Source organism: Bos grunniens, chromosome 19, assembly GCF_055505025.1.
Source record: "Bos grunniens cultivar Pamir isolate PY7600 chromosome 19, Bosgru_T2T1.0, whole genome shotgun sequence".
NCBI classification, from domain to species: domain Eukaryota; kingdom Metazoa; phylum Chordata; class Mammalia; order Artiodactyla; family Bovidae; genus Bos; species Bos grunniens.
This window is the reverse complement of record NC_141183.1, coordinates 25,977,601-26,004,768: the sequence shown is the minus strand read 5'-3', so window position 1 is coordinate 26,004,768 and position 27,168 is coordinate 25,977,601. Positions and strand designations below refer to the sequence as shown.

The window sequence follows — 27,168 nt, the reverse complement described above, 5'->3', positions numbered from 1 at the left end:
AATAACAGCAAATGAAACAACTGACAAAGGATTAATTTCCAAAATATACAAGCAGCCCATACAAGTCAATACCAGAAAAACAAACAACCCAATCAAAAAGTGGGAAAAAGACCAAACAGACATTTCTCCAAAGACATACAGAGGCTAACAAACACATGAAAAGATGCTCAACGCTGCTCATTATTAGAGAATTGCAAATCAAAACTACAATGAGATATCACCTCACACCAGTCAGAACGGTTATAATCAAAAAGTCTACAAATAATAAATGAGGGAGAAGGTGTGGAGAAAAGGGAATTCTCTTGCACTGTTGGTGGGAATGTAAACTGATGCAGCCACTATGGAAGACGGTGTGGAGATCACTTTAAAAATCTAGGAATAAAATCACCATTTGACCCAGCAATCCCACCACTAGGTATATACCCTGAGGAAACCAAAATGAAAAAGACAGTGTACTCCAATGTTCATTGCAACGTTATTTACAATAGCTAGAACATGGAAGCAACCTAGATGTCCATCAACAGATGAATGGATAAAGAAGCTGTGGTACATACATGCAATGGAATATTCCTCAGCCATAAAAAGGAATGCATTAGAGTCAGTTCTAATGAGGTGGATGAACCTAGAGCTTATTTATACAGAGTGAAGCATGTCAGAAAGAGAAAGATAAATATTGTGTGTTAATGCATATATGTGGGATCTAGAAAAATGGTACTGATTAATTTATTAGAAGGGCAGCAATGGAGAAACAGACAGAGAGAACAGACTTATGGACATGGCGAGGATGGGGAGGAGGGAGTGGGTGAGATATATAGAGAGTGTAACATGGAAACTTACATTACCATATGTAAAATAGATAAGCCATGGGAATTTGCTATATGACTCAGAACTCAAACAGGAGCTCTGTAACAACTTAGAGGGTGGGGTGGGGAGGGAGGTTCAATACGGAGGGGACATACGTATACCTGTGGCTGATTCATATTGGTATTTGGCAGAAAACAACAAAATTCTGTAAAGCAATTATCCTTCAATTAAAAAATAAATTTTAAAAAAGTGGTTATAAAAAAAAAAGACAGTTCAGCTCCCTGCTCAAATTGCACAAGCACTTTTTCTTGAGGCAACAACTGCACTTCAGTCTGTAGTAGGAATGTTTTACTGTTCATCAAAAGACATATTTTAAATTGTTTATTTTTCTTCATGCCACATGCAGGATCTTCATTCCCCCACCAGGGATTGAGCCCTCACCCCTTGCACTGGAACTACAAAGCCTTAACCACTGGACTTCCAGGAAAGTTCAAAATTGGTATTTTTAAAAAAATCAATTGATTTAACCATTTCATCAAGGATATTCTGAAGTTTCCCCTGGGTGTGGTGGGAAGAATGCAACTCCCACCAGTTCAAGCGAAGGTACCAGCAGCAGTTTTCCATCATGGCCCCTGCATCATCAGTGTCCAAGTCAGCATAGTGAAAAAGGCAACTAGCATCTTAATACTATCATGAAACAGTTCTGACCTTACAGACTCCCTAAGGAGGTCACTGGGGCCCTCAGGAGTCTCTGGCCCACGAAGAAGCCCTGCTCTAGCCTTTTCTTCTACAGGGATGTCAGGGTTTTCTCTCCCTGATTTTAGAAGCTCTTGATGTTCCTGTAACAGAGCAGGAAGAGCACAGCCCTTAGCAGGTAGCCATTGCTGTGTCTTATTACTCTCCCCCCTGTTACTAAGCATCAGGTCTTGCTCAGCCATTGCTCCCTGCCTCAGTGGGCCCTGACCACAGCAACCAACCATCAGTGAGTGACCGTTAGTTGTCTTGCTCAACTATTGGTCAGGGCTGCAGTGTGCCCCGCCCACTAGTACCTGTCAATCACTAGGGAGGTGACTGAGTCAACAGGCGGTGGTATGGTGGTCATCCAGTGGAGAGTGATATAAGAGGCTGATTCAGACCTTCTCCCGGTGGGCCTCCAGCTTACCGAGACTTGGGCCAGAAGGTCAGCTGGCCAGCCCAGGGAACAGACTGGGGACTACATCCTGTAGGGCTCCAGAGCTCTCACTAAGGCCCCTTCCACTAGCCTTGGCTCAGCCCTTGAGGCAGCAGTGAACCTCTCCCCCATCTCTGTCTCTGCAACCTAATAGCAGTGGCCATTTGTGTGAGTTGCAGTCTGAGAGATCTGGTCTCCCCACTTGGGTGGCCTGAGCAAACTGAGGGCCAGTTGGGTTGGATGCCTGGCTCCCTCAGGGATGACAGTTGGGCAGGATGTGGGAACCTGGCCCTGATGAGCTACCAACTGAGATCTGCCTCCTCTTAGCCAGGACTGGGGCTTTGGGGTGAAAGTTGTGCCTTGGGACTTTGTCCTTTCTTGTCAGGACAGAGAATAACATTTATCTGGTAGAGATTTACAGGAACATGGTTACCTGACCATGCTGCTGCTGCTACTGCTAAGTTGCGTCAGTTGTGTCTGACTCTGTGCGACCCCATAGACGGCAGCCCAACAGGCTCCTCTGTCTCTGGGATTCTCCAGGCAAGAATACTGGAGTGGGTTGCCATTTCCTTCTCCAATGCATGAAACTGAAAAGTCAAAGTGAAGTCGCTCAGTTGTGTCCGACTCTTCGAGACCCCATGGACTGTAGCCTACCAGGCTCCTCCGTTCATGGGATTCTCCAGGCAAGAGTACTGGAGTGGGTTGCCATTACCTTCTCCGACCAGACCTCAAGAACAAAGGATCTGACACGGAGAAGTCTGCAACAACTAACCACGCCCATCCCTCACCTTCTGCTTTTAAAGGGACTTGCTGAAAGCTTTCAGTAACTTTGGGGATCTTAGGGCATGAGCAGATTACAGATTCATCTCCTTCTATGAATCTGTAATAAACCTTTCTCTATTCCAAACTCTAATGTTGAATATTGATGGGCCTCACCGCATCAGGCATATGGACTTGCAATTTCAGTAACAATAGCTTTGACTATGTGGACCTTTGTCGGTAAAGTGATGCCTCTGCTTTTTAAAATGCTATCTAGGTTGGTCACAGCTTTTCTTCCAATGAGTAAGTGTCTTTTAGATTTATGACTGCAGTCACAGTCTGAAGTGATTCTGGAGCCCAAAAAAATACAATCTGTCACTGCTTCCATTTTTCCCCCCATCTATTTGCATGAAGTGATGGGACCAGATGCCATGATATTAGTTTTCTGAATGTTGAATTTTAAGCCAACTTTTTCACTTTTCTCTTTCACCCTCATAAGGGGCTCTTTAGTTCCTCTTCACTTTCTGCCGTTAGAGTGGTATCATCTGCATATCTGATGTTTTGATATTTCCCCCAGCAATCTTGATTCCAGCTTGTGCTTCACCCACCCCAGCATTTTGCATGATGTACTCTACATATAAGTTAAATAAGCAGAGTGACAATATACAGTCTCGATGTACTCCTTTCCTAATTTTGAACCAGTCTGCTGTTCCATGGATGGTTCTAACTGTTACTTCTTGACCAGCATACAGGTTTCTCAGGAGGCAGGTAATGTGGCCTGGTATTCCCATCTCTTTTAAGAACTTTTCACAGTTTGTTGTGATTCACAGAGTCAAAGGATTTAGGGTAGTCAGTAAAGCAGAAGCAGTTTTTTTTTGAATTCCCTTTTTTTCTATGATCCAACAGATGTTCGCAATTTGGTCTCTGGTTCCTTTGCCTTTTCTTTTTTTTCAATATTTATTTATTTTATTTATTTATTTGGCTGTTCTTGGCCTTAGCTGCAGCATGTGGGATCAAGTTCCCTAACCAGAGATTGAACCATGACCTCCTGCATTGGGAGCACAGAGTCTTACCCGCTGGACCACCAGGGAAGTCCCTCCTTTGCCTTTTCTAACCCCAGCTTGTACATCTGGAAGTTCTCAGTTCATGTACTGCTGAAGCCTAGCTTGAAGGATTTTGAGCATTACCTTGCTAGCATGTAAAATGAGTGCAACTGTGTGGTAGTCTGAACATTCTTTGGTATTGCCTTTCTTTGGGATTGGAATGAAAACTGACCTTTTCCAGTCCTGTGGCTACTGCTGAGTTTTCCAAATTTTCTGACATATTGAGTGCAGCACTTTCACAGCATCATCTTTTAGGATTTGAAATAGCTCAGCTGGAATTCCATCACCTCCACTAGCTTTGTACATAGTAATGCTCTCTAAGGCCCACTTGACACCACACTCCAGGATGTCTGGCTCTAGGGAGTGACCAGACCATCATGATTATCCAGGTCATTAAGACCTTTATAGTTCTTCTGTGTATCCTTACCACCTCTTCTTAATCGCTTCTGCTTCTGTTAGGTCCTTGTTGTTTCTGTCCTTTATTGTGCCCATTTTTGCATGAAATGTTCCTTGTTATCTCCCAATTTTCTCAAAGAGATCTCCAGTCTTTTCCATTCTATTGTTTCTCTCTATTTCTTTGCACTGTTCACTTAAGAAGATTTTCTTATCTCTTTACTGTTCTCTGGAACTCTGCATTCACTTGGGTATATCCTTCCCTTTCTCCTTTGCCTTTTGCTTCCCAAACACAAAATTGGAGAATATAAAAAGACACAGGAATTTTAGAAATAAAAAAATAACAGTACTGAAAGCTTAAGTGGATGAATTTAACAGAGAATTTGACAAGACTGGAAGATAGGTCAGACTATAACTACCAAGGAGGGGGACAGATATATTAGGAACTGGGATTAATAGATAAACACTGTTATATATAAAATAGGTAAACAGCAAGGATTTACTCTACAGCACAAGGAACTATATTCAGTATCTTGTAATAGCCTATAGTGGAAAAGAATCTGAAAAAGAATAGATATATATGTATGCTAGTGCTTGTGCTAAGCTACTTCAGTCGTGTCTGACTCTTTGCAACCCCATGGACTATAGCCCGCCAGGCTCCTCTGTCCATGGGATTCTCCAGGCAAGAATACTGGCATGATTGCCATTTCTTACTCCAGGGGATCTTCCCAACCCAGGGACTGAACCACATCTCCTGTGTCTTCTGCATTAGCAGCTGGGTTCTTTACCACTAGAGCCAACTGGGAGGCCTATTACAGGCCCTTCATAACCTAATATCCAAGCTACAGTTTTCTAACCTAACCTGCATCTACTACTGTTAGGGGAAGCACACTGATTGAAACCACCCACCCTGGCCAGGCACCATAGTAACCATTTGCATGAGTTGTTTTATGACAGGAGATCCTGATAAGGAATATGGAACTAATAAGCCACCACCAACTGGAAGAGTTCGGGAAAGGTCTAGAGGAGACACCACGTGTCCGTCCACTTCCCAGAATCCCTCTCACTAGCATCCATCTTGGCTGAGTGATGCGTGCGCCACCAGGAAAGACTCTGAATTAGAATGATTGGCCAAAGACCACCCGGAAACTAATCCCATCACCATAAAACCCGACATTGTGAGCCATGCGGCAGAGCAGTTCTCCTGGGTTCCCTTACCCTACTGCTCTCCACCCGGGTGCCCTTTCCAATAAAATCTCTTGCTTGCTCAGCACGTGTCTCCTCGGACAATTCTTTCCCGAGTGTTAAACGAGAGCCCACCTTTGGGACCCTGTAGGGGTCCCCCCCTTCCTACAACAACTGGCTACCACGAAGGGACACCCCCATTTTTACTGAGGCTGACATCCAGACCGCTTGGGGTACTCCAGGACCAGCTCGCCTGCCGATGGATCTGACCCAGCGGCTGCAACTGGGACTCGTTTGTCCCTGGTCTCCTCCTGACACGGACAACTGGCCAGGGTGCCCTGACCGGGTAAGGACAAGAGATTTTGTTGACCCCCTTTTATCTCACCCCTCCTTTCAACCTATCCCATCCTATTTTTCTAGTCCCCCGGTCCTGGACGCAGGAGTCTGGTCAAAGGGCCTCAGCCTGAGCTGAGGATTGGAGACTGATCACCTCCTCTTGGCAGAGAACTCGAATTCTGGTTCTGATTTCTGGTAGGGCCAAGTTCCAGTCCTCCCTTCTCTGGAGGCCCAGGAAAAAGCCCCGTAACGCCTGGGTATCTGTAGGTGGCAGGGGACGTCTGTAAGGCCACCCCTTTTTTCTTTTTCCTCTTTCTCTTTTGTCTCTTCCACCTTTTGTCTCTTCCCACTCCTTCTCTCAACCTGGCCTCTTTTCCTCTCTGTGAAGACCCAAGTTATTTTTATTCACTCTGTCTGCTGATACTCGGACCTGAAGTTCTGGGTCTTTGCAAGAGATTTTCTGAGAGGCTACGCTCTCTGCTCCCCATCAATTGTGCTTTGTGTTCTTGGGGAGACAATAGGGCGTTAGAAGCCCTCCATTGGGTGCCCTGTTTCTATAAATTCAGCCATTTAATTGAGCATTTGGCTGAGTGCTTCCATGTGGAAGTGATTAACGGGGTTCAGTATAGTCGCACCTGGTCTTGGGTAAAAATTAACACCCTAGACACATCATTAGGGGTTAATTCACCTTTCGGGACCAGTCCTACAGCACCGTTGATTGTGCTTACTACTGAACATTTCCTTTGGCGCATATACAATCAGGCAATTTGGGACCAGGAGAGAGCTTACAATCTCTCTAGAGTCAGATATAGGGGCATCCACCCCAATACTTGTCCCCTGGGAATGAGATATAAACTATACTGTCACTAAAATGGGAAATAAGCCTAGCTTCCCTTTAGACACCCCGCTGGGTTGTCTTTTGGCTCACTGGGAGGGACACCAACTGGAAGAGCTAAAAAAGAAAAAACCTATCAAATACTGTACTCAGTACTGGCCTACTTACTCCCTGGAAGGAGGGGAAAAATGGCCGCAGTTGGGATAACTTGGATACAACACCATTTTACAGCTCAGTCTATACTGCAAACATGAGGGTAAATACAAGGAGGTTCCCTATGTCCAGGCCTTTATGGCCCTCTACCAGGAGGAGGGTGAAAAAGTTGGCTTAAAACTCAACATTCAGAAAACGAAGATCATGGCATCTGGTCCCATCACTTCATGGGAAATAGATGGGGAAACAGTGGAAACAGTGACAAACTTTATTTTGGGGGGCTCCAAAATCACTGCAGATGGTGACTGCAGCCATGAAATTAAAAGACGCTTACTCCTTGGAAGAAAAGTTATGACCAACCTAGATAGCATATTCAAAAGCAGAGACATTACTTTGCCAACAAAGGTTCGTCTAGTCAAGGCTATGGTTTTTCCTGTGGTCATGTATGGATGTGAGAGTTGGACTGTGAAGAAAGCTGAGTGCCAAAGAATTGATGCTTTTGAACTGTGTTGTTGGAGAAGACTCTTGAGAGTCTCTTGGACTGCAAGGAGATCCAACCAGTCCATTCTGAAGGAGATCAGCCCTGGGATTTCTTTGGAAGGACTGATGCTAAAGCTGAAACTCTAGTACTTTGGCCACCTGATGCGAAGAGTTGACTCATTGGAAAAGACTCTGATGCTGGGAGGGATTGGGGGCAGGAGGAGAAGGGGACGACAGAGGATGAGATGGCTGATGGCATCACCGACTCGATGGACGTGAGTCTGAGTGAACTCCTGGAGTTGGAGATGGACAGAGAGGCCTGACGTGCTGTGATTCATGGGGTCGCAAAGAGTCGGATATGACTGAGTGACTGAACTGAACTGAACTGAACCAGGATTCCGGGAAAAAGGGAAAATATAAGCTTGAGGAATTTGATAAACGCTCTTCCAAAATCCTTTTAGCAAGGTCTGATACAGAAGATCCCCTTGACCTTCTCTTGACCTCCTCTGCTTCAGCAGAGAAGTCACTGGGAAAGGAGGGTAAGACACACCCGGGAGTCATGAGCTCGGACCCGGAAGTCAGGAGGCTGGGCCCAGAAGTCATGGGATCTGAAGGGAAGTCACTCACCATCGCCTCAGCTCTGCCTCCATATGCCCCCTCCCCCATGGGTTTACGATCAGGAAGTAAGCTTTGTCCTCCACAGAAGGAAAGGTCATCCTCAGACAAAATCTGCCCCCTAATAGAGGTACCAGACGGGAGGGGGGAACTATGCACGTTCATATTCCGTTCTCTATGCAAGACATTACCCAATGCAAGGAACAACTGGGCTCATATTCCGAGAACCCCCAAAAATTTAAGGATGAATTTGAGCGTCTTAGCCTTAACTTCTCCCTCACCTGGAGGGATATAATGGTCATCCTCACCCGCTGTTGTAATGATGAGGAAAAAGATCGAATCCTAGATCAGGCTAGAAAAGTGGCTGATGAAAGAAAGTGGGTAGATGTCAGTCTGGCGCCTGCCAAAGAGGCAATCCCCTCTACAGAGCCAGACTGGGATCCTAATACAAGGGCAGGAAAGGAATCCTTAAGACACCTCATTACTTGCCTACTACAGGGAATGACCCAGGGTGTCCAAAAGGTTGTTAATTATAATAAGATAAAAGAGGTTACACAGGAAGAAAATTAAAATCCAGCTCTTTTTTTTTGCACAGACTCACAGAAGCCTTTAAAAACTTTACCAAGACAGATCTAAAAAGTATGGAAGGAAGAGTCCTGTTGGCCCATTCCTTCGTAACCCAGGCAGCCCCAGACATAAGGAGAAAATTACAAAAACTAGGAAAAGGACCAGAGACCCAAATTTCCGATTTGGTGGAGGAGGCAAATAGGGTGTTTTTGAACAGGGACCAGGAGAACGAAGCAAAAAGGGAGCAAAAGGAAGCCCGAAAAGATAGAATAGAAAGGCAGACCCAGGCCTTGGCCCAACAACAGGCTAAAATCCTGGTTTTGATTCATCCTGCCACTACGCGAGAGTCCAGGGGAGAGCAAGGAAGGAAAAAGGATCTTAACAATCCACCGCGGCTGAGACACACCCAGTGTGCCTACTGCAAAGAGGATGGGCATTGGAAAAGGGAGTGCCCATATCGCCCTAAGGGAAGGCGTATGGAGACCCCTAAACCTGCTCCCTCTGTATTAGTCCTGGGCGACCGGGACTGATGGTGCCCAGCAGCTCGAGAAACCCCCGTGAATGGTGAGGTCCAGATCACTCCTCTCGACCCTTGGGTGACTCTACAAATAGAAAGTAAGGATGTGAACTTTCTTTTAGACACGGGGGCTGCCTTCTCTGTTCTTCCTTTCCGATTAGGACCTTTAGACTCCCAGACTAAAACAGTGATAGGGGTAGATGGAAAACCCCAAAGCCGAAATTTTACTAAGCCCCTCGATTGTAAGGTGGGCAACTGGCAAGGAACCCACCCCTTCTTATACATCCCTGGTTGCCCTGCTCCCCTACTGGGGAGAGACCTTCTTTGCCGCCTCCAGACCAGAGTGACTTGGGGAAAGCTAGAAGTCGATAATTTCCTTTGCCTAGTGTCTGAATATTTACAGTCAGATGTAGAAAAGGAGGAGTCTGTCCCTTTCTTAGATGAGGTCAATCCCCAGGTGTGGGATGTCTCCAGCCCTGGTCTAGCCATAAATGTTCCACCAGTAAAGATTCTTCTGAGGCCAAATGCTCCCTACCCCTGGAAAAGACAATATCCCTTAAAACCAGAAGCTCTTGAAGGTCTTAGACCATTAGTTAACAAATACCGAGATACTGGAATTCTAATCACCTGTGAGTCTCCCTACAATACTCCAATCTTGCCTGTTAAAAAACCAGATGGATCTTATTGATTCGTCCAGGATCTAAGAGCTGTTAATGAAGCTGTGGTTCCCATCCACCCCATAGTCCTAAATCCGTATACCCTCCTATCCCAAGTCCCAGGAAATGCTAAGTACTTCTCAGTCTTGGATCTTAAAGATGCCTTCTTCTGCATTCCTCTCCATCCTGAATCCCAAAAACTCTTTGTTTTTGAGTGGTGGGACTTGGAAACAAGGGAGGCCATACAACTCTGCTGGACTCGACTACCACAAGGGTCTAGGGACAGCCCTCATATTTTCGGGACTTCTTTGGGGAGGGAACTAAGGGAATTAACTTTAAAGAACAGTAATCTAATACAATATGTGGATGACTTGCTTATAGCTAGTCCAGACTTTACCAGCTCTCAAAGGGACACTGTTAAAACTCTAAATTTCCTGTATGAAAAGGGTTATCGAGTATCCCCCAAGAAAGCTCAGATTAACTTAACCCAAGTAAAATATCTTGGATTTATAATTATGGAAGGAAAAAGAAGCTCGACCCCCAGAGGAAATCCCTCATCTTAAATACCCCATATCCCCAAACAAAAAAACAGCTTAGAGGATTTTTAGGAATTACTGGGTTTTGCAGGATCTGGATTCCTAATTATGGCAATCTGGCCCAACCCCTATATGAAAAGTTAAGAGGGAAAGAGGAAGAGCCACTCGACTGGGATGAGACCTGCAAGGTGGCCTTTAATGCCCTAAAAGAGTCTATCACTACAGCCCCAGCTTTAGGCCTCCCAAACCTGGAAAAGCCTTTCAAGCTTTATGTTTCTGAAAGGATAGGAACTGCTCTTGGGATGTTAGGACAAATGATGGGGCCTGTATTACAACCCGTGGCTTATCTCTCAAAACAACTAGATGAGGTGGCCAGAGGGTGGCCCACTAGCCTCCGGGCAGTAGTGGCCACCGCTCTTATGGTTAAGGAGGCATCTAAGCTGACCCTGGGTCAGCCACCACAGTGTATACACCTCACCAGGTGCAAGCAGTCTTGGAAACTAAAGGGGATAGGTGGATGACAAGGGGGAAGGATCACCCAATACCAAGCCCTCCTCCTTGACACTCCAGAAATAAAGTTGAGGGTCTGTCAGACTTTAAATCCAGCCACCTTACTGCCAGATCCCCCTACTTCCCCTTTAGATCACCAATGCATGCAAATCATAGACGAGTTATACTCTTCTTGCCCGGACCTATCAGAGACACCTTTTTCTGACCCAGAGGACAAATGGTACACAGATCGCAGTAGTTTTGTAGAAAAGGGAGAGAGGAAAGCAGGATATGCTGTAGTGAGCCTAGAAGAAACTAAGGAAAGTGGGTCTGAAAAGAAAGCTGAACTTTTTGCCCTGACAAGAGCTTTGGAATTAGGGGAAGGAAAGAGGATTAATGTGTATATGGACTCTAAGTATGCTTTCCTCATCCTGCACACCCATGCAGGAATTTGGAAAGAAAGAGGGATGCTCAGTGCTCGAAGCTCTCCTATTAAACACAAAGAGCGCATTCTCAGGCTCCTGGAGGCAGTCAAACTTCCTGCAAAATTAGCTGTCATCCACTGTAAATGTCACCAAAAGGGGCAAGAAGAGGAGGCCCAGGGAAATAGAAAAGCTGATCAGGAGGCAAAACGAGCTGCTAGGGAAGCTAGCCCTATCACTACTATCTGCCCCCTTTTCCCCAAGGAAACCCTGACTCCAGATTATACTCCAGAGGAACATTCCCGATATGCTGAGCGGGGCTGGGAGATTGGGTCACATGGGTGGTTTCAGACTGATCAGGCCCAAGGTAATACTCCCTGACTCTCAGGTTTGGAGAATTATTAACTCCTTACATAAAAGTACCCATTTTGGAAGAGAGAATCTGGAAACCTTGCTCAAGCCTATTCTCTACCATCCCCAGTTGGCTAAGGTTGTTAGACAGGTCACACAGAATTGTGATACCTGTCTAAGAAATAACCCCAAAACCAGACCCTTGCCACCTCCTCTAATTAAACCTGTCCAACATCGGGGATCATACCCAGGAGAGGACTGCCAGGTGGATTTTACAGCCATGCCAAAGACCCAAGGGTTTTCTTATTTGCTAGTCTTTATTGACTTTATTGACATGTTCACAGGATGGATTGAAGCATTCCCTACTAAGACAGAGAGAGCCACAGAAGTCTGTAAAGCTCTGCCGAAGGAGACAGTACCTAGGTTTGGGTTGCCTCGATCACTTCAGAGTGACAGAGGGCCCTCATTTACAGCCACAATATCCCAGAACCTGGCCGCATGCTTAGGCATAAAATACCGCCTTCACTCATCCGGAGGCCTCAAGCTTCGGGAAAGGTATAGAGAGCCAACCAGACTCTTAAAAGGGCTCTGGCCAAGCTGTGTCAAGAAACACATAATAAGTGGATCCATATGCTACCCATAGCCCTCATGAGGGTACGGACAGCCCCCAAACGGCCACTATTATTAAGCCCTTATGAAATGATGTATGGACGTCCATTCTTCTGATTTGTTTTTTGATGAGGATGCCAATACTCGCTTAAAACATATAATTGACCTGGGGAGGTTTCAACAAGAACTCCAATGACATGGAGAACAGATCCTCCATAGACCACAGGAAAACTTGAAAAATCCCCAGGTAGAGCCTGGGGACCAAGTATTAGTAAAGACCTGGCAAGAAAAAGGGAGTCCAAGCCAGCTGTCCGAGAAATGGACAGGACCATATCAGGTTGTTCTAGTAACCTCAACTGCTGTGAAGGTGAAGGGTCTATCTTCCTGGGTCCACAATTCTAGAATAAAACCCCATGGTCTACAGGAGGGGGCGACGGGGACTGAGACTCCAAAACCAGAGGACAATTATTCCTGTGAACCTGTTGAAGATCTCAGACTCTTGTTCAGGCGGAACCCCATCAACTCTCCCTCAGATAAGTAAAAATGCATCATATGGTGTTTTTCCTCTTTCTAATCCTGTCTCCCTGTATGGCTATTAATCTCTCCCTAAACGAGGCATATATGCTTGCAAACCACACTGCTTCTCGACTCAACCTAACCAGCCCCTGCTGGATCTGCATTAATGGCAGAAGTTGGGGCTATGCCCAACCTATCCCAGGGTATCAATGGCCCACCCTTCCAGCTGAGCTACATGCTGTTACCCAGCGCACCCCATCTGGTCACGGTATGGCCTTTTGGGAAAAAGGGGAAAAAAACTTGATGCCTTGGTATCAGCAACAACTGTCTATATTTACCCCCTTGATAACATCTGCAATCCCACCTGAGCCCTTATTTTCTCTCTTGACTAACATTCCCCAAGTGACCTTCCCTGTCTGTCTAAAAAGCGACTCCCTGACAGGGGTGTCAGTGGGAAATCTAGGCAACTCACAATGTGCGGTGACCTTCACTGTTGAAACTGATGGGAAAAACCAGGACCTAGAAATTTCACTAGGGTATTACGATTTAGCCAAAGTCTGGAAACTAGAGGTTCTGGCAGAACTGACACACTATACCTATCCCCGAACATGAGGCTCTCCTCGGATGCTATTAAGCATTCTCGAAAATCCGTGTTCTGTTCTGGATGACCAAAGAACCACACCTGTTCATCCTGGTTTCTAAATCAGGCAGGCAACTCTGACCCCTGTTATTCCCTTGTAGGGGTACCTACCCTTGAAAACCTAACCCTATGGTGGGAGCCTAAACGAAATACTCTCTACCTTGAGGACAGAACCCAGGATGCCTCACAACACTTGAATCCCTTCCTAAATGCCCTCACTGCTGCTGGTTTTGCAGCAAGTGGAGTGACAGTCTCCTCCCAGCTACTAAGAGACTGCCCCTGTTCCATTATGCCATGTTCGAGTTGTAAGGCAGATGGAAATCCTGTCCCTCTTTGGCAAACCCGTTTTGCTGCCCAGCTTAAACCTAGTTATGGTGTCTATTTCATATCTGGGGATAAAGCTTATTTATCCCTACTACCTTTTTGGTCAGGAACTTGCTCCCTAGGGTATGTTACACCCCACATAGATCTGGCCTGGAGTAATACCTCTTTGCCTTCACCAGTATATACCAACCAGAGGATATGTTGCGCAGTAATACTTACCCCTTTTTTCCTGGCATTAGGACTGACCGCTGATTTGATAGGAGTTGCTATGGGGGGAACTTCTTTACATAAATTTCAGCAGCTTTCTACCGACACTGCTGTATCCATAGAAAAAACGGCAAGGACCCTCCAACGCCTACAATCCCAGTTAGACTCCCTAGCTGCAATGGTCCTACAAAATCGTCAGGCCCTAGATTTACTGACTGCAAAGTTTATTTCCAGCAGACTCCAGCAGTTTCAAACTAAATTGCTGTTACTGCAAGGGTGGAAGCTGGTTTCAGATGTGGAACACCCCAACTTAGATCAGGTAGAGAGAGACTTCTGCTCTGCTAGGCAGGCCTACGCCCATGCACAGCAGGAAGAAGTTACAGAAGAAAGAGACCTCCGCCTCAATTCCCAAGAAGTATCTTGAGTACAAAGTCTCTCAGAGGGGAGTTGTTAGGGGAAGCACACTGATTGAAACCACCCACCCTGGCCAGGCACCATAGTAACCATTTGCATGAGTTGTTTTATGACAGGAGATCCTGATAAGGAATATGGAACTAATAAGCCACCACCAACTGGAAGAGTTCGGGAAAGGTCTAGAGGAGACACCACGTGTCCGTCCACTTCCCAGAATCCCTCTCACTAGCATCCATCTTGGCTGAGTGATGCGTGCGCCACCAGGAAAGACTCTGAATTAGAATGATTGGCCAAAGACCACCCGGAAACTAATCCCATCACCATAAAACCCGACATTGTGAGCCATGCGGCAGAGCAGTTCTCCTGGGTTCCCTTACCCTACTGCTCTCCACCCGGGTGCCCTTTCCAATAAAATCTCTTGCTTGGTCAGCACGTGTCTCCTTGGACAATTCTTTTCTGAGTGTTAGACAAGAGCCCACTCTTGGGGTCCTGTAGGGCCCCTCCCCACTTCCTACAACACTACCTCCAAACATTCTCACAGAGCTTGCTATGACATTCTTAGTATACCAGTTTATCTACCTTGGGATTTCTCTGATAGCTCAGTTGGTAAAGAATCTGCCTGCAATGCAGGAGACCCCGGTTCGATTTCTGGGTCGGGAAGATCCACTGGAGAAAGGAAAGGCTACCCAACTCCAGTACCTGGAGAATTCCATGAACGGTATAGTCCATGGGGTTGCAAAGGGTCAGTCATGACTGAGCGACTTTCACTTCACTTATCTACCTTATTGGTTTTCCAGCTCTACTTTTTTATGTATGTATATGTATAACTGAATCATTTTGCTGTATACCTGAAACATTGTAAATCAACTATACTTCAATAAAAAGCAAAATAAAATAACTGCCAAAATGGATAATATAGGAACAAAAGATCTCAAATTACTAAAAGAATCAAAGACACAGAGGAAACAGTAAGTATTCGAGTACTGGAGAAGAGGGACTGGGACAGAGGAATACTTGAAGAAAAATGACTGAAAATTTTCAGAACTAATGAAGGAGCTTTTGTGAAGTTCTATTTAAGCCACAAGGAAGAAAATTAAACATAAATACACACCAAAAAGCATTATAGTAAAAATTAAAACATAAGGAGAATCAGGGCTAGAGTCACTCTTGGGTATCAGCTACTGCCTGAGTGCAGTGGAGTCCTCCAAAAGTAACTGCTGACCTTAGTCACTGGCTGTGGCCCTCACGACACAGTCACTAGGTTAGTGACATGCATCAGACTGACCTACACAACTGTTAGATCCATGCATGCCCGCAAGCTAGGGGGAGGTTTAGGAGACCTCTGTTACAGGAGTAACAGCTATAGAAGCTATCAAGGGACCTGAATTCTAGTCTTGGCACTGCCTCTGACCTTCTTAGTGACTTACTCTGGTTCCATGAAAAAACTAGTCTTTTCCACTTGATAGCTTTGGTGGCTTTTTAAAGATTTGTTTTATTTGAAAAGTGGAGTACCTGCTATGTCACTCTTTTGCATGAGTGAACAACTTACACTATAATGGGGGAGATGGGCTGTGAAGATGATAAACATAGCTTTTTAATCATAGTAAAGTAATGAAAATGGTTGCCTTCTCTCCCCAGTCACACAAAATTGGTGAGGCATTACTACTTAAAGAGGAACCAGAGCTTCTGCCCAACTGTCAACCTTGATAAAACATGGATCTTGGTCAGTGAGGAGACACAGTTAAATGCTGCCAAGAACAAGACTGGGGTGAGCCCTAGCATGGGTGTGGTGCGATTGGGCTACTCAGAAGTTCTGGGGAATGGGAATTTCCCAAAGCAGCCAAAGATGGCCAAATTCTTCAGCAGAAGAGCTGAGGAGATTTAAGGTGTGGTGGGGCTTTTGTCGTGGTAGCTTGAAGCCATATGGTGGGAGATGCATAAAATTAAACAAGTGCTTTTCAAAAAACAAATAAAATACAAGAAGATAATCTTAAAAGCAGCCATAAAAGATTATCTTTAAAAGAAGTTGCTAGTTAATTTTCCAACAGGATATATGGTGCCAGGAGCCAGCACGGGAGTTCCCACCCATGACAAGGTCATGCAGGAGAGCCCTGACGGGCAAGGTGATCAGGGCTCGAGGGCCCCCCCCACCACCCCGGATCTACCTGAGCGTCTACCCCAAAACCAGAATCTGTCTGTTTTACTATTTCACGACTTTCACCAACTCTTCTGACATTAACAGGGGGCTATCCCTGACCACCTTTCTCTGTAAGAAAATCAACTTAAAACTCTAGTTAATAAGTCTCCTGGGCATAATAGGAGTGTTTCCATTCAAACCCCTCTGATGACTTTCTAGCTTGCTTGACAGGTTTGTTCGGACTCCTGCAGATACACATGTGATTGCTCACAGCCTCCCAACCACGAGAGGCATGGGAAGCTTAAGATATTCTAACAATGCAGAGCTTCTCAGAGAGTTAAAATTGTTAGAACTAGTAGAGGATTTCTTTGTTAAGCTAATGCTTGCTGCCAAGTTTCCATATCCCTTACCTACTGTGTCCCTGGGAGTGTATTGATTAATATAGTTGGTATATAGAAATGTAAGTAGTAGCTTTAATGTTTGTAACCTTGGACCCTTGAGTTAATTCTTTTCTTGTTATAGCCCACCACACTTTTGCCCTATAGGAATGCAACTTTATCTAATACTTTCAGAGGGTGGCGCCTGACTTTAGAATAATCACCTTTAGAGAAAAATAAGTTTTCTGAAGAAAGGGTCATAAAATGTTAACAGGCCTCCTGGCCAGAAGATGATGTAAATCACCTAAAGCTTTTGCATATGATAAGTTTGCAGAAAGAAAGCCTGGCTTCGATAAGGATCAAGGACAGCTGACCTTGCATGACTCTACCCCCACCCCCCAACCATTATCCTCTATGCACAACTTGAGGTATAAAAACTACTTTGGAGGGATTTCCCTGGTGGTCCAGTGGCTAAGACTCCATGCTCCCAAAGCAGGGGGCCAGGGGTTCGATCCCTGGTCAGGGAAGTAGATCCCGCATGCTGCAACTAAGACCTAACACGGTCAAAGAAATAAATAAAAACAAAACAAAACAAAAAAACTACTTTGGAAAATAAAGTGTGGGCCATGCTCATCAGGCTTGGGCTCCCCATGTCCTTCTTTCTCTTTCCTTTTCCTTTTAGGCTGATTCCCTGGAGTGCAGGGGCCCTTTGCATTCACTTTCCTGCCTGGACTTCTAAGACCCACTGGAGGAGGTGCCTAAGGTGGGGCACCTTCAGCTATTCGAGAGGGTGCCTGCAGCCTACGTGAACAGAGCAAGTCCCGTGCTGGGGCTTTATTGGCTTTCTGCGTAAACCAAGGAATATCAGCCTCTTTTCTCTCCTCTATTTTCTTAACTGCAAAATTCTTTCCTTATCTCTTTCTCTATTTCTCTCAGTCGCCGACGTCATCCTCCCTAGGGAATCCCTGGATCCAACCGGGGCAGGACCCCGGCAATATGAGAAGCCAGAGATACTGAAATATCTTTGATATCACCAGGACTATTAAAAAATGAAGGTGCCCATAAAGGTGTTTCTAGACAAGCAACATTTGAGGGAACTGATCACCAGCATACTTGTACTAAAATAACTACTAAAGGTAAATTACTCCAGAAGGAAGATCATAAAGAAATAAGGAAGAGAAATAAAACTGAAAAGTGGGTAAGTCTAGATGACTACTGACTATATAAAATAATACTGTTTTGTTTAGTAACAGTAAGAAACAATAAGAAAATCTTAAAACACAACAGAACCAAAAAAGGGTAAAGTAATGACATATAAGTCAGGAAAGGAGTAAACAGACTAAAAGTGTTCTAAGGTCTTCACATTTCCCTGGGAAGAAGATTAAAAAAACCAAGAAAGGACTTCCCTGGTGGTCCAGCGGTTAAGACTCTGCTCTTCCAATGCAGGCAACATGAGTTTGATCACTGATTGGGGAACTAAGATCCCACATGCCACGTGGCACAGCCAAAAAATGAAAATAAATAAAATAAGAATTAAGTAATTTTTAAAAACAACATTTTAGACTTTGATAGGTCAAGAACCTTATAATCTATAGTGTAACTACTGCAGAAATAAAATACAAATAATAAAGTTAATAGACAGGAAAATGGGATAATAAAAAAAAAAAATCAATTCCAAAAGTGCAAGAAGAGAGAAAAGAATATAGACCAGGCAGAACAAATAGAAAGCACTCACTGAGATGTTAGATTTAAACCAACTCTATCAATAATTGTTGCTATTCAGTCACTAAGTCGTGTCCAACTCTTTGTGACCCCCATGGACTGCAGCACGCCAGGTTTCTCTGTCCTCCACTACTTCCCAAGTTTGCTCAAATTCATGTTCATTGAGTCAGTGATGCTATCTAACCATCTCACCCAATAATTACATAAATTGATTAAATGCTCCAATTAAAACCTAAGGTAATCAGACTAGATGGAAAGAAGAAATCCAAATATATGTGGTTTGCAAGAGATACATCAAAACAAAATGATATAGAAATGTTGAGAGTAAAAAGGAAGATAAATACACTAAGTGTAACCAAGATAAAGTTGCTATCTCTATATTAATATTAAAGGAAGTTGACTTAATATCAAGTTAAGCCTACTTCATTTGATATTAATATAGAGATATCAAGCAAAACCACAGATAGAGGAATACCTCGTTATAAAATACTCAGCTCACAGAAAGAGATAACAATTCTTTATTCTAATAACATACCCTTAAAATATATAAGGCAAAATACTGAAAGAATTACAAGGAGAAACAGATGTATTCACAATTATGGTGAGAGAGACTTTAACCTGATCAACAAAGTAATCAAAAAATTAATAAGCATTTAGATGATTTGAAGCAGACAATCAGCAAACAATATAAATGGACTATATAAAGCCCTACATGTAATGACTGCAGAATACGAATTTCTTCCAAACATACACAGAACATTTACAAAAACTGAACATATGCTGGGTCATTAAACAAGTGTCCAAAATTTCAAAGAATTTCAGTAATATAGAGTATATTTTCTAACCCTAATGCAATTAAGTTGGCAGTGAACAATAAAAAGATAACTAGAAAATCCTTGCTTTTAAAAATTCAGAAATGCACTTCTAAATAACCATGGGTCAAAGAAAAAATCACGATGGAAATTAACATTTGTTTGAATTACATGACAGTGAAAATACCACAAATCAACACCACTGGAAAGCAGCTAAAAAACAATACTCACAAAGAAATTTATGCCTTTGAATATCTCTATTAGAAAAGAAGAAAATCTGAGAGTCAGGAAGTCAAACATCTACCTCAGAAATAAGAAAAAGATCAGTTAAATTAGGCTCAAAATAAAGTAGGAAGAAGAAAATAATAAATATGAGAGCAGAAAATAATGAAATAGGGAACATGTACTTCAAAGTATCATGGAAGCCAAAAGCTGTTTTACTTTAAAAGTGAAAGTGTTAGTTGGACTCTTTGTGACCTCCATGTACTGTAGCCCACCAGACTCCTCTGTCCATGGGATTCTCCAGGCAAGAATACTGGAGTGGGTTGCCATTCCCTTCTCCAGGGGATCTTCCCTGGATCGAACCTGGGTCTCCTGCATTGCAGGTGGATTCTTTACCATCTGAGCCACCAGGGAATCCCTTATAAAAGTAATAAGCTCATTGGAAGGAATTGAGATAAAAACAAGAGCAGGCACAAATCACCAAAGTCAGGAATGTTGGGAGCATCACTTGAAACTTAAAGCTATTACGGAAGTAATAAGAGAATATAAATGAGTAATTTTGTAACACTAAACTTGAAAATTTAGAGAAAATAAGCAAGTTCTTAGAGAAGAATGCAGCTTTAAAAAACTGACACAAGGAAAAATAGAAAATTCTGAATAATTCTATAAGCCAAATTTTCATTTTCAGTTGACTTCCTATTCTTCCAAAGAATAGGACAAAAACTATAACTTACGAAACAGCATAAACGTTTCACCAAAACCTTACAAAGGTATAAGAAAGAAAGAGGGACTTTCCTGGTGGTTCCGTGGCTAAGACTCTAAGCTCCCAATGCAGGAGACCCGAGTTTGATCCCTGGTGGGGGAATGAGATTCCACACACCACAACTAAGAGCTCTAATGTCACAACTAGGGCCCACAGCAGCCAAATAAATAAAAACAAATATTAAAAAACGTTTTTTTAAAGAAAAAAATCACAGCCAGTCTCATTCATGAAAATAAACACCGAAGTCCCGTGGTAGCCAGTCTCCCGGGTGGCCTTTGGATGGTCTCAGCTTCCAAGCAGTCACACCTTTATGTAGCCCTTTCCACCCTGGCCAATAACAGCACAGAGTGGGAGAAGCCCCTTCCCACACGAGTCTGGGTGGCCAGTATGAAAACAACATAGGTCACTTCTGAGACTGCTAATGAAAGACTCTGTGACTATCACCTTGGTGACCCATTCTCAGAGGATCTGCTCTGGAAAAGCCCACTGCTCTGCTGTGAGTTGCCCATACAGAGCCACGTGGGGAGGAACTAAAGTCCCCAGCCAACAGGCACTTGAGTGAGCTAGGAAGTGGATCCAGCCATCAGCCCCAGTAGAGTCTTCAACTCATCACAGTTATTTCATTAAAATGTGTTATGTTTCCATTGGATAGGTTTATGATTATTATTTTTAGTGGCTTTATGTATTTTTAGATTTTTCACAGCTTTAATTTTTAATATGGTGATAGGAATAGATACAACCCACCTAAACAAAAGTTCTCTGGAGTCCTCAATAATTTCTAAGCATTACAAGGGTCCTGAGACCAAAAAGACCAAGAATTGCTGATCTAAGTTCTACACAATTACTATGGTTCTTGATAATACAGATGAGCTTTTACAAGGACTTATAGTACAATACAGGAAATATAGCCAATATTTTATAATAAATATAAATGGAATATAATCTTTAAAATTCATCAGCACTATAGAAAAGACCCTGATGCTGGGAAAGATTGAAGGCAGGAGGAGAAGTGGATGACAAAGGACAAGATGGTTGGATGGTGTCACCGACTCAATGGACATGAGTCCAGCAAGCTCTGGGAGGTGGTGAAGGACAGGAAAGCTTGGCATGCTGCAGTCCCTGGGGTGTGAAAGAGTCAGACACCACTGAGGAACTGAACAACAAAATGTTGCACACTTGAAACTTATTGTACATCATCTATGCCTCAATAAAAATTTTAATAAGATAATAATAATACAGATGAGCTTCAAATTAGCACATTACTTATCTTTAATAAAAGTTATTCTATGTGCAAGTTAATCTGAAGAACTCACAGGCACAGGCACAGCTGGTTCACAACACATACCTGGCTCAGCTACATAGATTCACAGGAGTAAATGTTCAATCAGAATAAGTATTCAGAATTCCTTAAGCCCATTTCTCCATTTAAGCAACAGACGTAAAATAGACACTAATAGCACAATGATTTTAAAGATACAACCAAGCTTCTGGTTACTTCTATCTTTAGTGGTGACCACTTGAGTTTTTCATTTGTGTTTAAAATTTAAAATAGCAAAAACAGTGCAAACTGCCAAGTATATTTTGTTTGGTATGAATTTACCAAAACTAAGATCATGGCATCTGGTCCCATCACTTCATGGGAAATAGATGGGGAAACAGTGGAAACAGTGTCAGATTTTATTTTGGGGGGCTCCAAAATCACTGCAGATGGTGACTGAAGCCATGAAATTAAAAGACGCTTACTCCTTGGAAGCAAAGTTATGACCAACCTAGATAGCATATTCAAAAGCAGAGACATTACTTTGCCAACAAAGGTCTGTCTAGTCAAGGCTATGGTTTTTCCTGTGGTCATGTATGGATGTGAGAGTTGGACAGTGAAGAAAGCTGAGCGCCGAAGAATTGATGCTTTTGAACTGTGTTGTTGGAGAAGACTCTTGAGAGTCCCTTGGACTGCAAGGAGATCCAATCAGTCCATCCTAAAGGAGATCAGCCCTGGGTGTTCATTGGAAGGACTGATGCTGAAGGTGAAACTCCAATACTTTGGCCACCTCATGCGAAAAGTTGACTCATTGGAAAAGACTCTGATGCCGGGAGGGATTGGGGCCAGGAGGAGAAGGGGATGACAGAGGATGAGATGGTTGGATGGCATCACCAACTCGATGGCCATGAGTTTGGGTGAACTCCGGGAGTTGGTGATAGACAGGGAGGCCTGGCATGCTGCAATTCATGGGGTCACAAAGAGTCGGGCAAGACTGAGCAACTGAACTGAACTGAACTGAATTAATTCATATATAAATTATTTTACCTAATTTGAATATCTTTAAAAATTGCTGTTTATTTCTAATTGTCTGCAAATGAAAAGAAAGCAAGACAATAGTCATTATCATTGGCATTATATATTATTACTGAAGATAATTCTGTCCTGTAGAGAAGGGTATTAAAAAATGATCAACTGATGATGTCAAATATGCTAGAGTCATAACTTCCCCAAGAGGTCAGGACAGTTGTATTCCCCGTTCCTGGTATAATGCCTCTCACATGGTAAGATTATCAAACTTTTGTGGAATGAAATGCTATGAATAAATCAAAAAAGTACTGACTATCCTCAGAGTTAGATTCCAACCTGCTCCTTTCAATGTAGCCCTTGGACAACCTTTATTCTCCATTTCCACAACTGTAGCTTGGACATGACACTTCAAAGAGTGCTGAGGTGAACTCTAGTGGTACAATCTAGAACAGGGCCTATTCATAACAAATAAGTGCTCCACAGTGGATGAAAGGAATTTACCGACCAACATTTACTGAGTTTCACTGCATGCTACTATGGCGATTGTTTCTTGGGTAGGTAGGGTGTGTTCACTTTCACTTTTCACTTTCATGCATTGGAGAAGGAAATGGCAACCCACTCCAGTGTTCTTGCCTGGAGAATCCCAGGGACAGGGGAGCCTGGTGCGCTGCCATCTATGGGGTTGCACAGAGTCGGACACGACTGAAGCAACTCAGCAGTAGCAGTAGCATGGTGTGTTGGAGTGAACTATCCTATCACAGAGGGACAAAAATCAGAAATATCTATTTCAGAGTCAGGTATTTTTTTAATAAAAAAGAAAACTAAAAAGGCAAAGGTTAAATAGTGGCGGATTCATGTTGATATATGGCAAAACCAATACAATATTGTGAAGTTAAAAAATAAAATAAAAAAAGAAAGAAAGAAATAGTTTCTTCTGAGGAAAAAACTTTAGTTCCCCAAGGCCACACGAGTCAGCAGCCTTACTATTAGAGGTATAAACAGCAAAAATATCAGGCAAAACGCAGACCTTTTGTTCACAATTCCAGCGGTCCGTATGTGAAGGGAAAGTCAAGTTTGTTGAGGACTTGCCAGCTTTAAATTCCTTGGCACCAGTTGGGAGCCTGGTGCCAGGGCTCCTTCTCACTCATCAAGGAATGTGGGATGAGGGAAGTCTCTGGCTAAGGAAGGGGAGAGGTCTTTCTGCGATGAAAGGGCTACCTCCTCTCCTCGCTCAGCCACAAAAGTGAACGTGAAAGTGTTAGTCACTCAGTTGTGTCCGATTTCTTGAAACCCCCATGGACGAGGCTCCTCTGTCCGTGGGATTCCCCAGGCAAGAATACCGAGTAGGTAGCCATTCCTTTCTCCAGGGGGTCTTCCCCACCCAGAGATCCAACCTGGGTCTCCCGCATCGCAAGCGGATCCTTTACCATCTGAAGCGCTTACAAACTGCGCTTCATGTTAATGCCCATAAAACATCATCCCACCAACAGGTTTTTGTATTGCCGGAAGACGCCTTCCTTGTTAGCATTAAATGATCGTTTTAGTTTTGAAAAATACAAAGAAAGTAAACTTTGGGGATAAAAAGGCACAAATTGGATTTCTGATCCTTCTTCCTGATTTATAAAAACTAAATGAGCCCTCCAAGTCTATTTTTTCCCCTGTTAATTATTACGCTATTCCTTAGAGGATTTAGCACCCGGAGCCACAAAATAAACACTCTGCCTCGAGACTGTCGCCTGGACCTGAGAACCGACTTTTCAAAATCTCTGACTCCTAAACCCCAGGCTGTTTTCTGAAGCTCCATAAGGGACGCAGCCGCAGCTTCCGACTGCCCAGAGCTGGCGGTCTCCGCGCCGGGGTCCCACACCCCGGGGAACCACACCTCCCAGCCCTGTTCAGAGCCTTCGGGTTCCAGGCCGCTCCCGCACGCTAGGCAACACCGCGCTACGCACTCCAGGCTCGAGAAGCAACCTCCACGTCAAATTTTCCATTTCCACCTCTAAAACCAGTTCTCCCCAGCGGTCGAGAACATGCAAGGGTTCTCATCAGTGTCCCCAGGCACTGTCTCCTAGCTGCCCCACCTAAATAGGGGGCGGACTGGACTTAATTTAGAGACCGGCTGCCCCCTCCCTTGACCCTGGCGTCCGCGGGCCCCGCACTTGGCCGCTCTCCGAAGGCGCGTCTGGCTGGCCAAGACTGACCTCTGCTCTAGAGACACTCACCCGAACGAAGTCATCATGAATCCCGCCGCCTCGGACGCCCTGGGCTGGTGGAGCTCGGCAGCCTCCCAGCCGATTGTCCAGCCCTAGGCACCAACCCGGGGTAGAGAAAGCCGCGAGAGCTTGGGTCGAACCCGCCCACTTCAACACCAACCCCCGCCCATCTCCTGGGTCTTGTCCTGAGCACAGCTTGGCGCCAGCATCTTTGTGGTCTTTGGGGGGACAATTGAACCTTTTAGGATCTTAGATCCTCGATCAGGGATGGAACTCAATGTCCCTTCCAACGGAAGCTCCGAAGTCCTAAACACTGGCTGCTGCTGCTAAGTCGCTTCAGTCGTGTCCGACTCTGTGCGACCCCATAGACAGCAGCCCACCAGGCTCCCCCATTCCTGGGATTCTCCAGGCAGGAACACCGGAGTGGGCTGCCATTTCCTTCTCCAATGCACGAAAGTGAGAAGTGAAAGGGAAGTCGCTCAGTCGTGTCCAACTCTTAGCGACCCCATGGACTGAAGCCTACCAGGCTGCTCCGTCCATGGGATTTTCCAGGCAAAAGAGTACTGGAGTGGAGTGCCATTGCCTTCTCCGCCTAACCACTGGACCACCAAGGAATTCCCAAGGTGACAGTAATGACATAGTCCCTGCCTATGATAGATATTAGGCACAAACGCTTTATTTACGTGGTACCATTTATTCGTCACAACAGCCCTAAGAGACCAGTGCAGTTATTAGCCCCACTTTTAGGACGGGGAAGCTGAGGCGAAGTAGGGTGATCAGTTGAATGGAAGAGCTGGGATTTGAACGGAGTCTGGGTGACTCGGAAGCCCCTGATGAGTGGTGCAGTTTCTCTCCCTTGGACGCGGAGCCCCCAAGCCGGCCAGACTTCCTCTTGTTGGCCCGAGTTGATTTAAAAAAAAGGGGGGGGGGTTCTCTCCGTGGAGAACCGCGTGGACTCAACGTTTTTTGCCCGTGGCGCCCGCACTTCCTTTCTCCTGCCTAGGTCACCTGCCCCGGGCTGTCGGAGCCCGTCCTTGCACCGCGTCACTCCCAATCTCTCACTCCCAATCTCTGTGACACTTCTTGGTGGGTAAACGGAGCACCGTCTCCACCAGAAAGAATAAAATCCCCGCGCCCACCTCTAGGCTCCCTACGACCGCGGCCTCTCACTTTCCGCTCTGTTGAAACGGTATCCATCCACTCGTCCGCGAGCCTCACAAGCTCCCGCGCAGCTCACATTTGAGTTCGCGGAGATCCGTCTTGCCCCACCTCCACCGCGCTCCGCACTCCACATCCCCGCCCCACCGGAACTGTTCTGGCGAAGTTGGTCAAGTCCCTCTAACACTCTTGTACAGCCACGAAATGCCTGTGTCTGGAAGAGTCTGGTGGATTTCAGGTGAAATTAGCGTTTGCCCATCCCTTTTCAGCCAGGTGCGGTGCTGGGCGGCTCCCTGTAGTTCACCTCAAGTGTGATTGTATTGTATTTTAGTATGATCAAGTATTTAAATCATGAACATAACCTTGTTTTAAACTAGACAAAACAATGGCATTAGTAATGCCATTGCAAAATGACAGATTTTCTGTCCATATAAGTTCTAAAAAGGAATTTAAGACAGACATAAAATCAAACCCAGACAATCAGTGAAACCCAGAAAGTCTGGGATGAGATCTACAACCAGAGAGATCTACAGCCTTGGTGTAGCTGAGTCCCAAAGTCAGCTCAGAGCTTCTCATCAGCCAACAAAAAAGAGAAACTCTGCTGGAGGGAGTTCTGGAGTGGCTCTTGCAGATAACTTTTCCTACCAACGTTGCAGGAAGGGGGCTCCTTCCAGGGCCCGAAAGTGGGCTCTTGTCTAACACTTGGAAATGAATTGTCAGAGGAGACAGTACATGCTGACAAAGCAAGAAACTTTATTGGGAAGAGGCGCCCAGGCGGACAGCAGTAGGATAAGGGAACACAGAAGAACTGCTCTGCCTGGCAGCTCAACTTGCAGTCGTTCAGCTTGCAGTCTTGGTTTTTGGTAAGGGGGTTAGTTTCCCGGTTGTCTTTGGCCAATCATTCCTACTCAGAGTCCTTCCTATTGGCTCAGGCATTGCTCAGCCAAGATGGGTGCTAGAAAGGACTCTGGGAGGTGGCAGGGCATATAGTGTCTCCTTTTACCTTTATGGAACTCTTCTGGTTGGTGGTGGCTTATTAGTTCCCCCTTCCTTTCTAGAACCTCCTATCTTACACCCCATGCATATTGTTACTATGGTGCCCGGCCAGGGTGGGCAGTTTCAGTCAGTTTGCTTCAGTTAGCAGCAATAGTTGTAAACCGGATTCTAGGATTTCCTGGACAAGCGTAATCAGCAAGACATTGTAGCGCTTGCAGGTACATGAAGTAAAAACACCCCATTGTTTACCAAGGGCTTTCACATACATTGTACTCCTTAATTCTACTCAACTCTCATGATGTACTGCTCTGCAGTTGTGAAGACCCAGCCTGGGACAGATTCCACGACTTGTTCAAACTTTCGTACCAGCATCTGAGTGAAGACTTGCACCCTGGAGTT

At 44.6% G+C, this 27,168-nt stretch overlaps 1 protein-coding gene and 1 non-coding gene across 6 annotated transcripts in view; one reads left to right on the top strand and one right to left on the bottom strand.

Annotated features, from left to right (window-relative positions):
• B4GALNT2 (beta-1,4-N-acetyl-galactosaminyltransferase 2 (SID blood group)) overlaps positions 1-25,920 on the bottom strand; it is a 75,837-nt gene extending 49,917 nt beyond the window's left edge. For 2 of the 5 annotated variants that reach the window (XM_086358084.1, XM_086358087.1), the window contains exon 1: positions 24,625-25,243. In XM_086358084.1, the coding sequence (XP_086214210.1) occupies positions 24,625-24,641 (17 nt within the window). In that variant the 5' untranslated portion in view covers positions 24,642-25,243. Of the gene's footprint in view, positions 1-1,512; positions 1,800-24,624; positions 25,244-25,754 lie in introns of those variants that run through there. The other 3 variants (XM_086358085.1, XM_086358086.1, XM_086358088.1) reach the window with 3 other exon arrangements.
• LOC147351819 (small nucleolar RNA SNORA3/SNORA45 family) lies at positions 15,231-15,356 on the top strand. Its single transcript, XR_015148486.1, has one exon. It is a non-coding gene; the product is annotated as a small nucleolar RNA SNORA3/SNORA45 family (small nucleolar RNA).
• Positions 25,921-27,168: the final 1,248 nt, after the last annotated feature.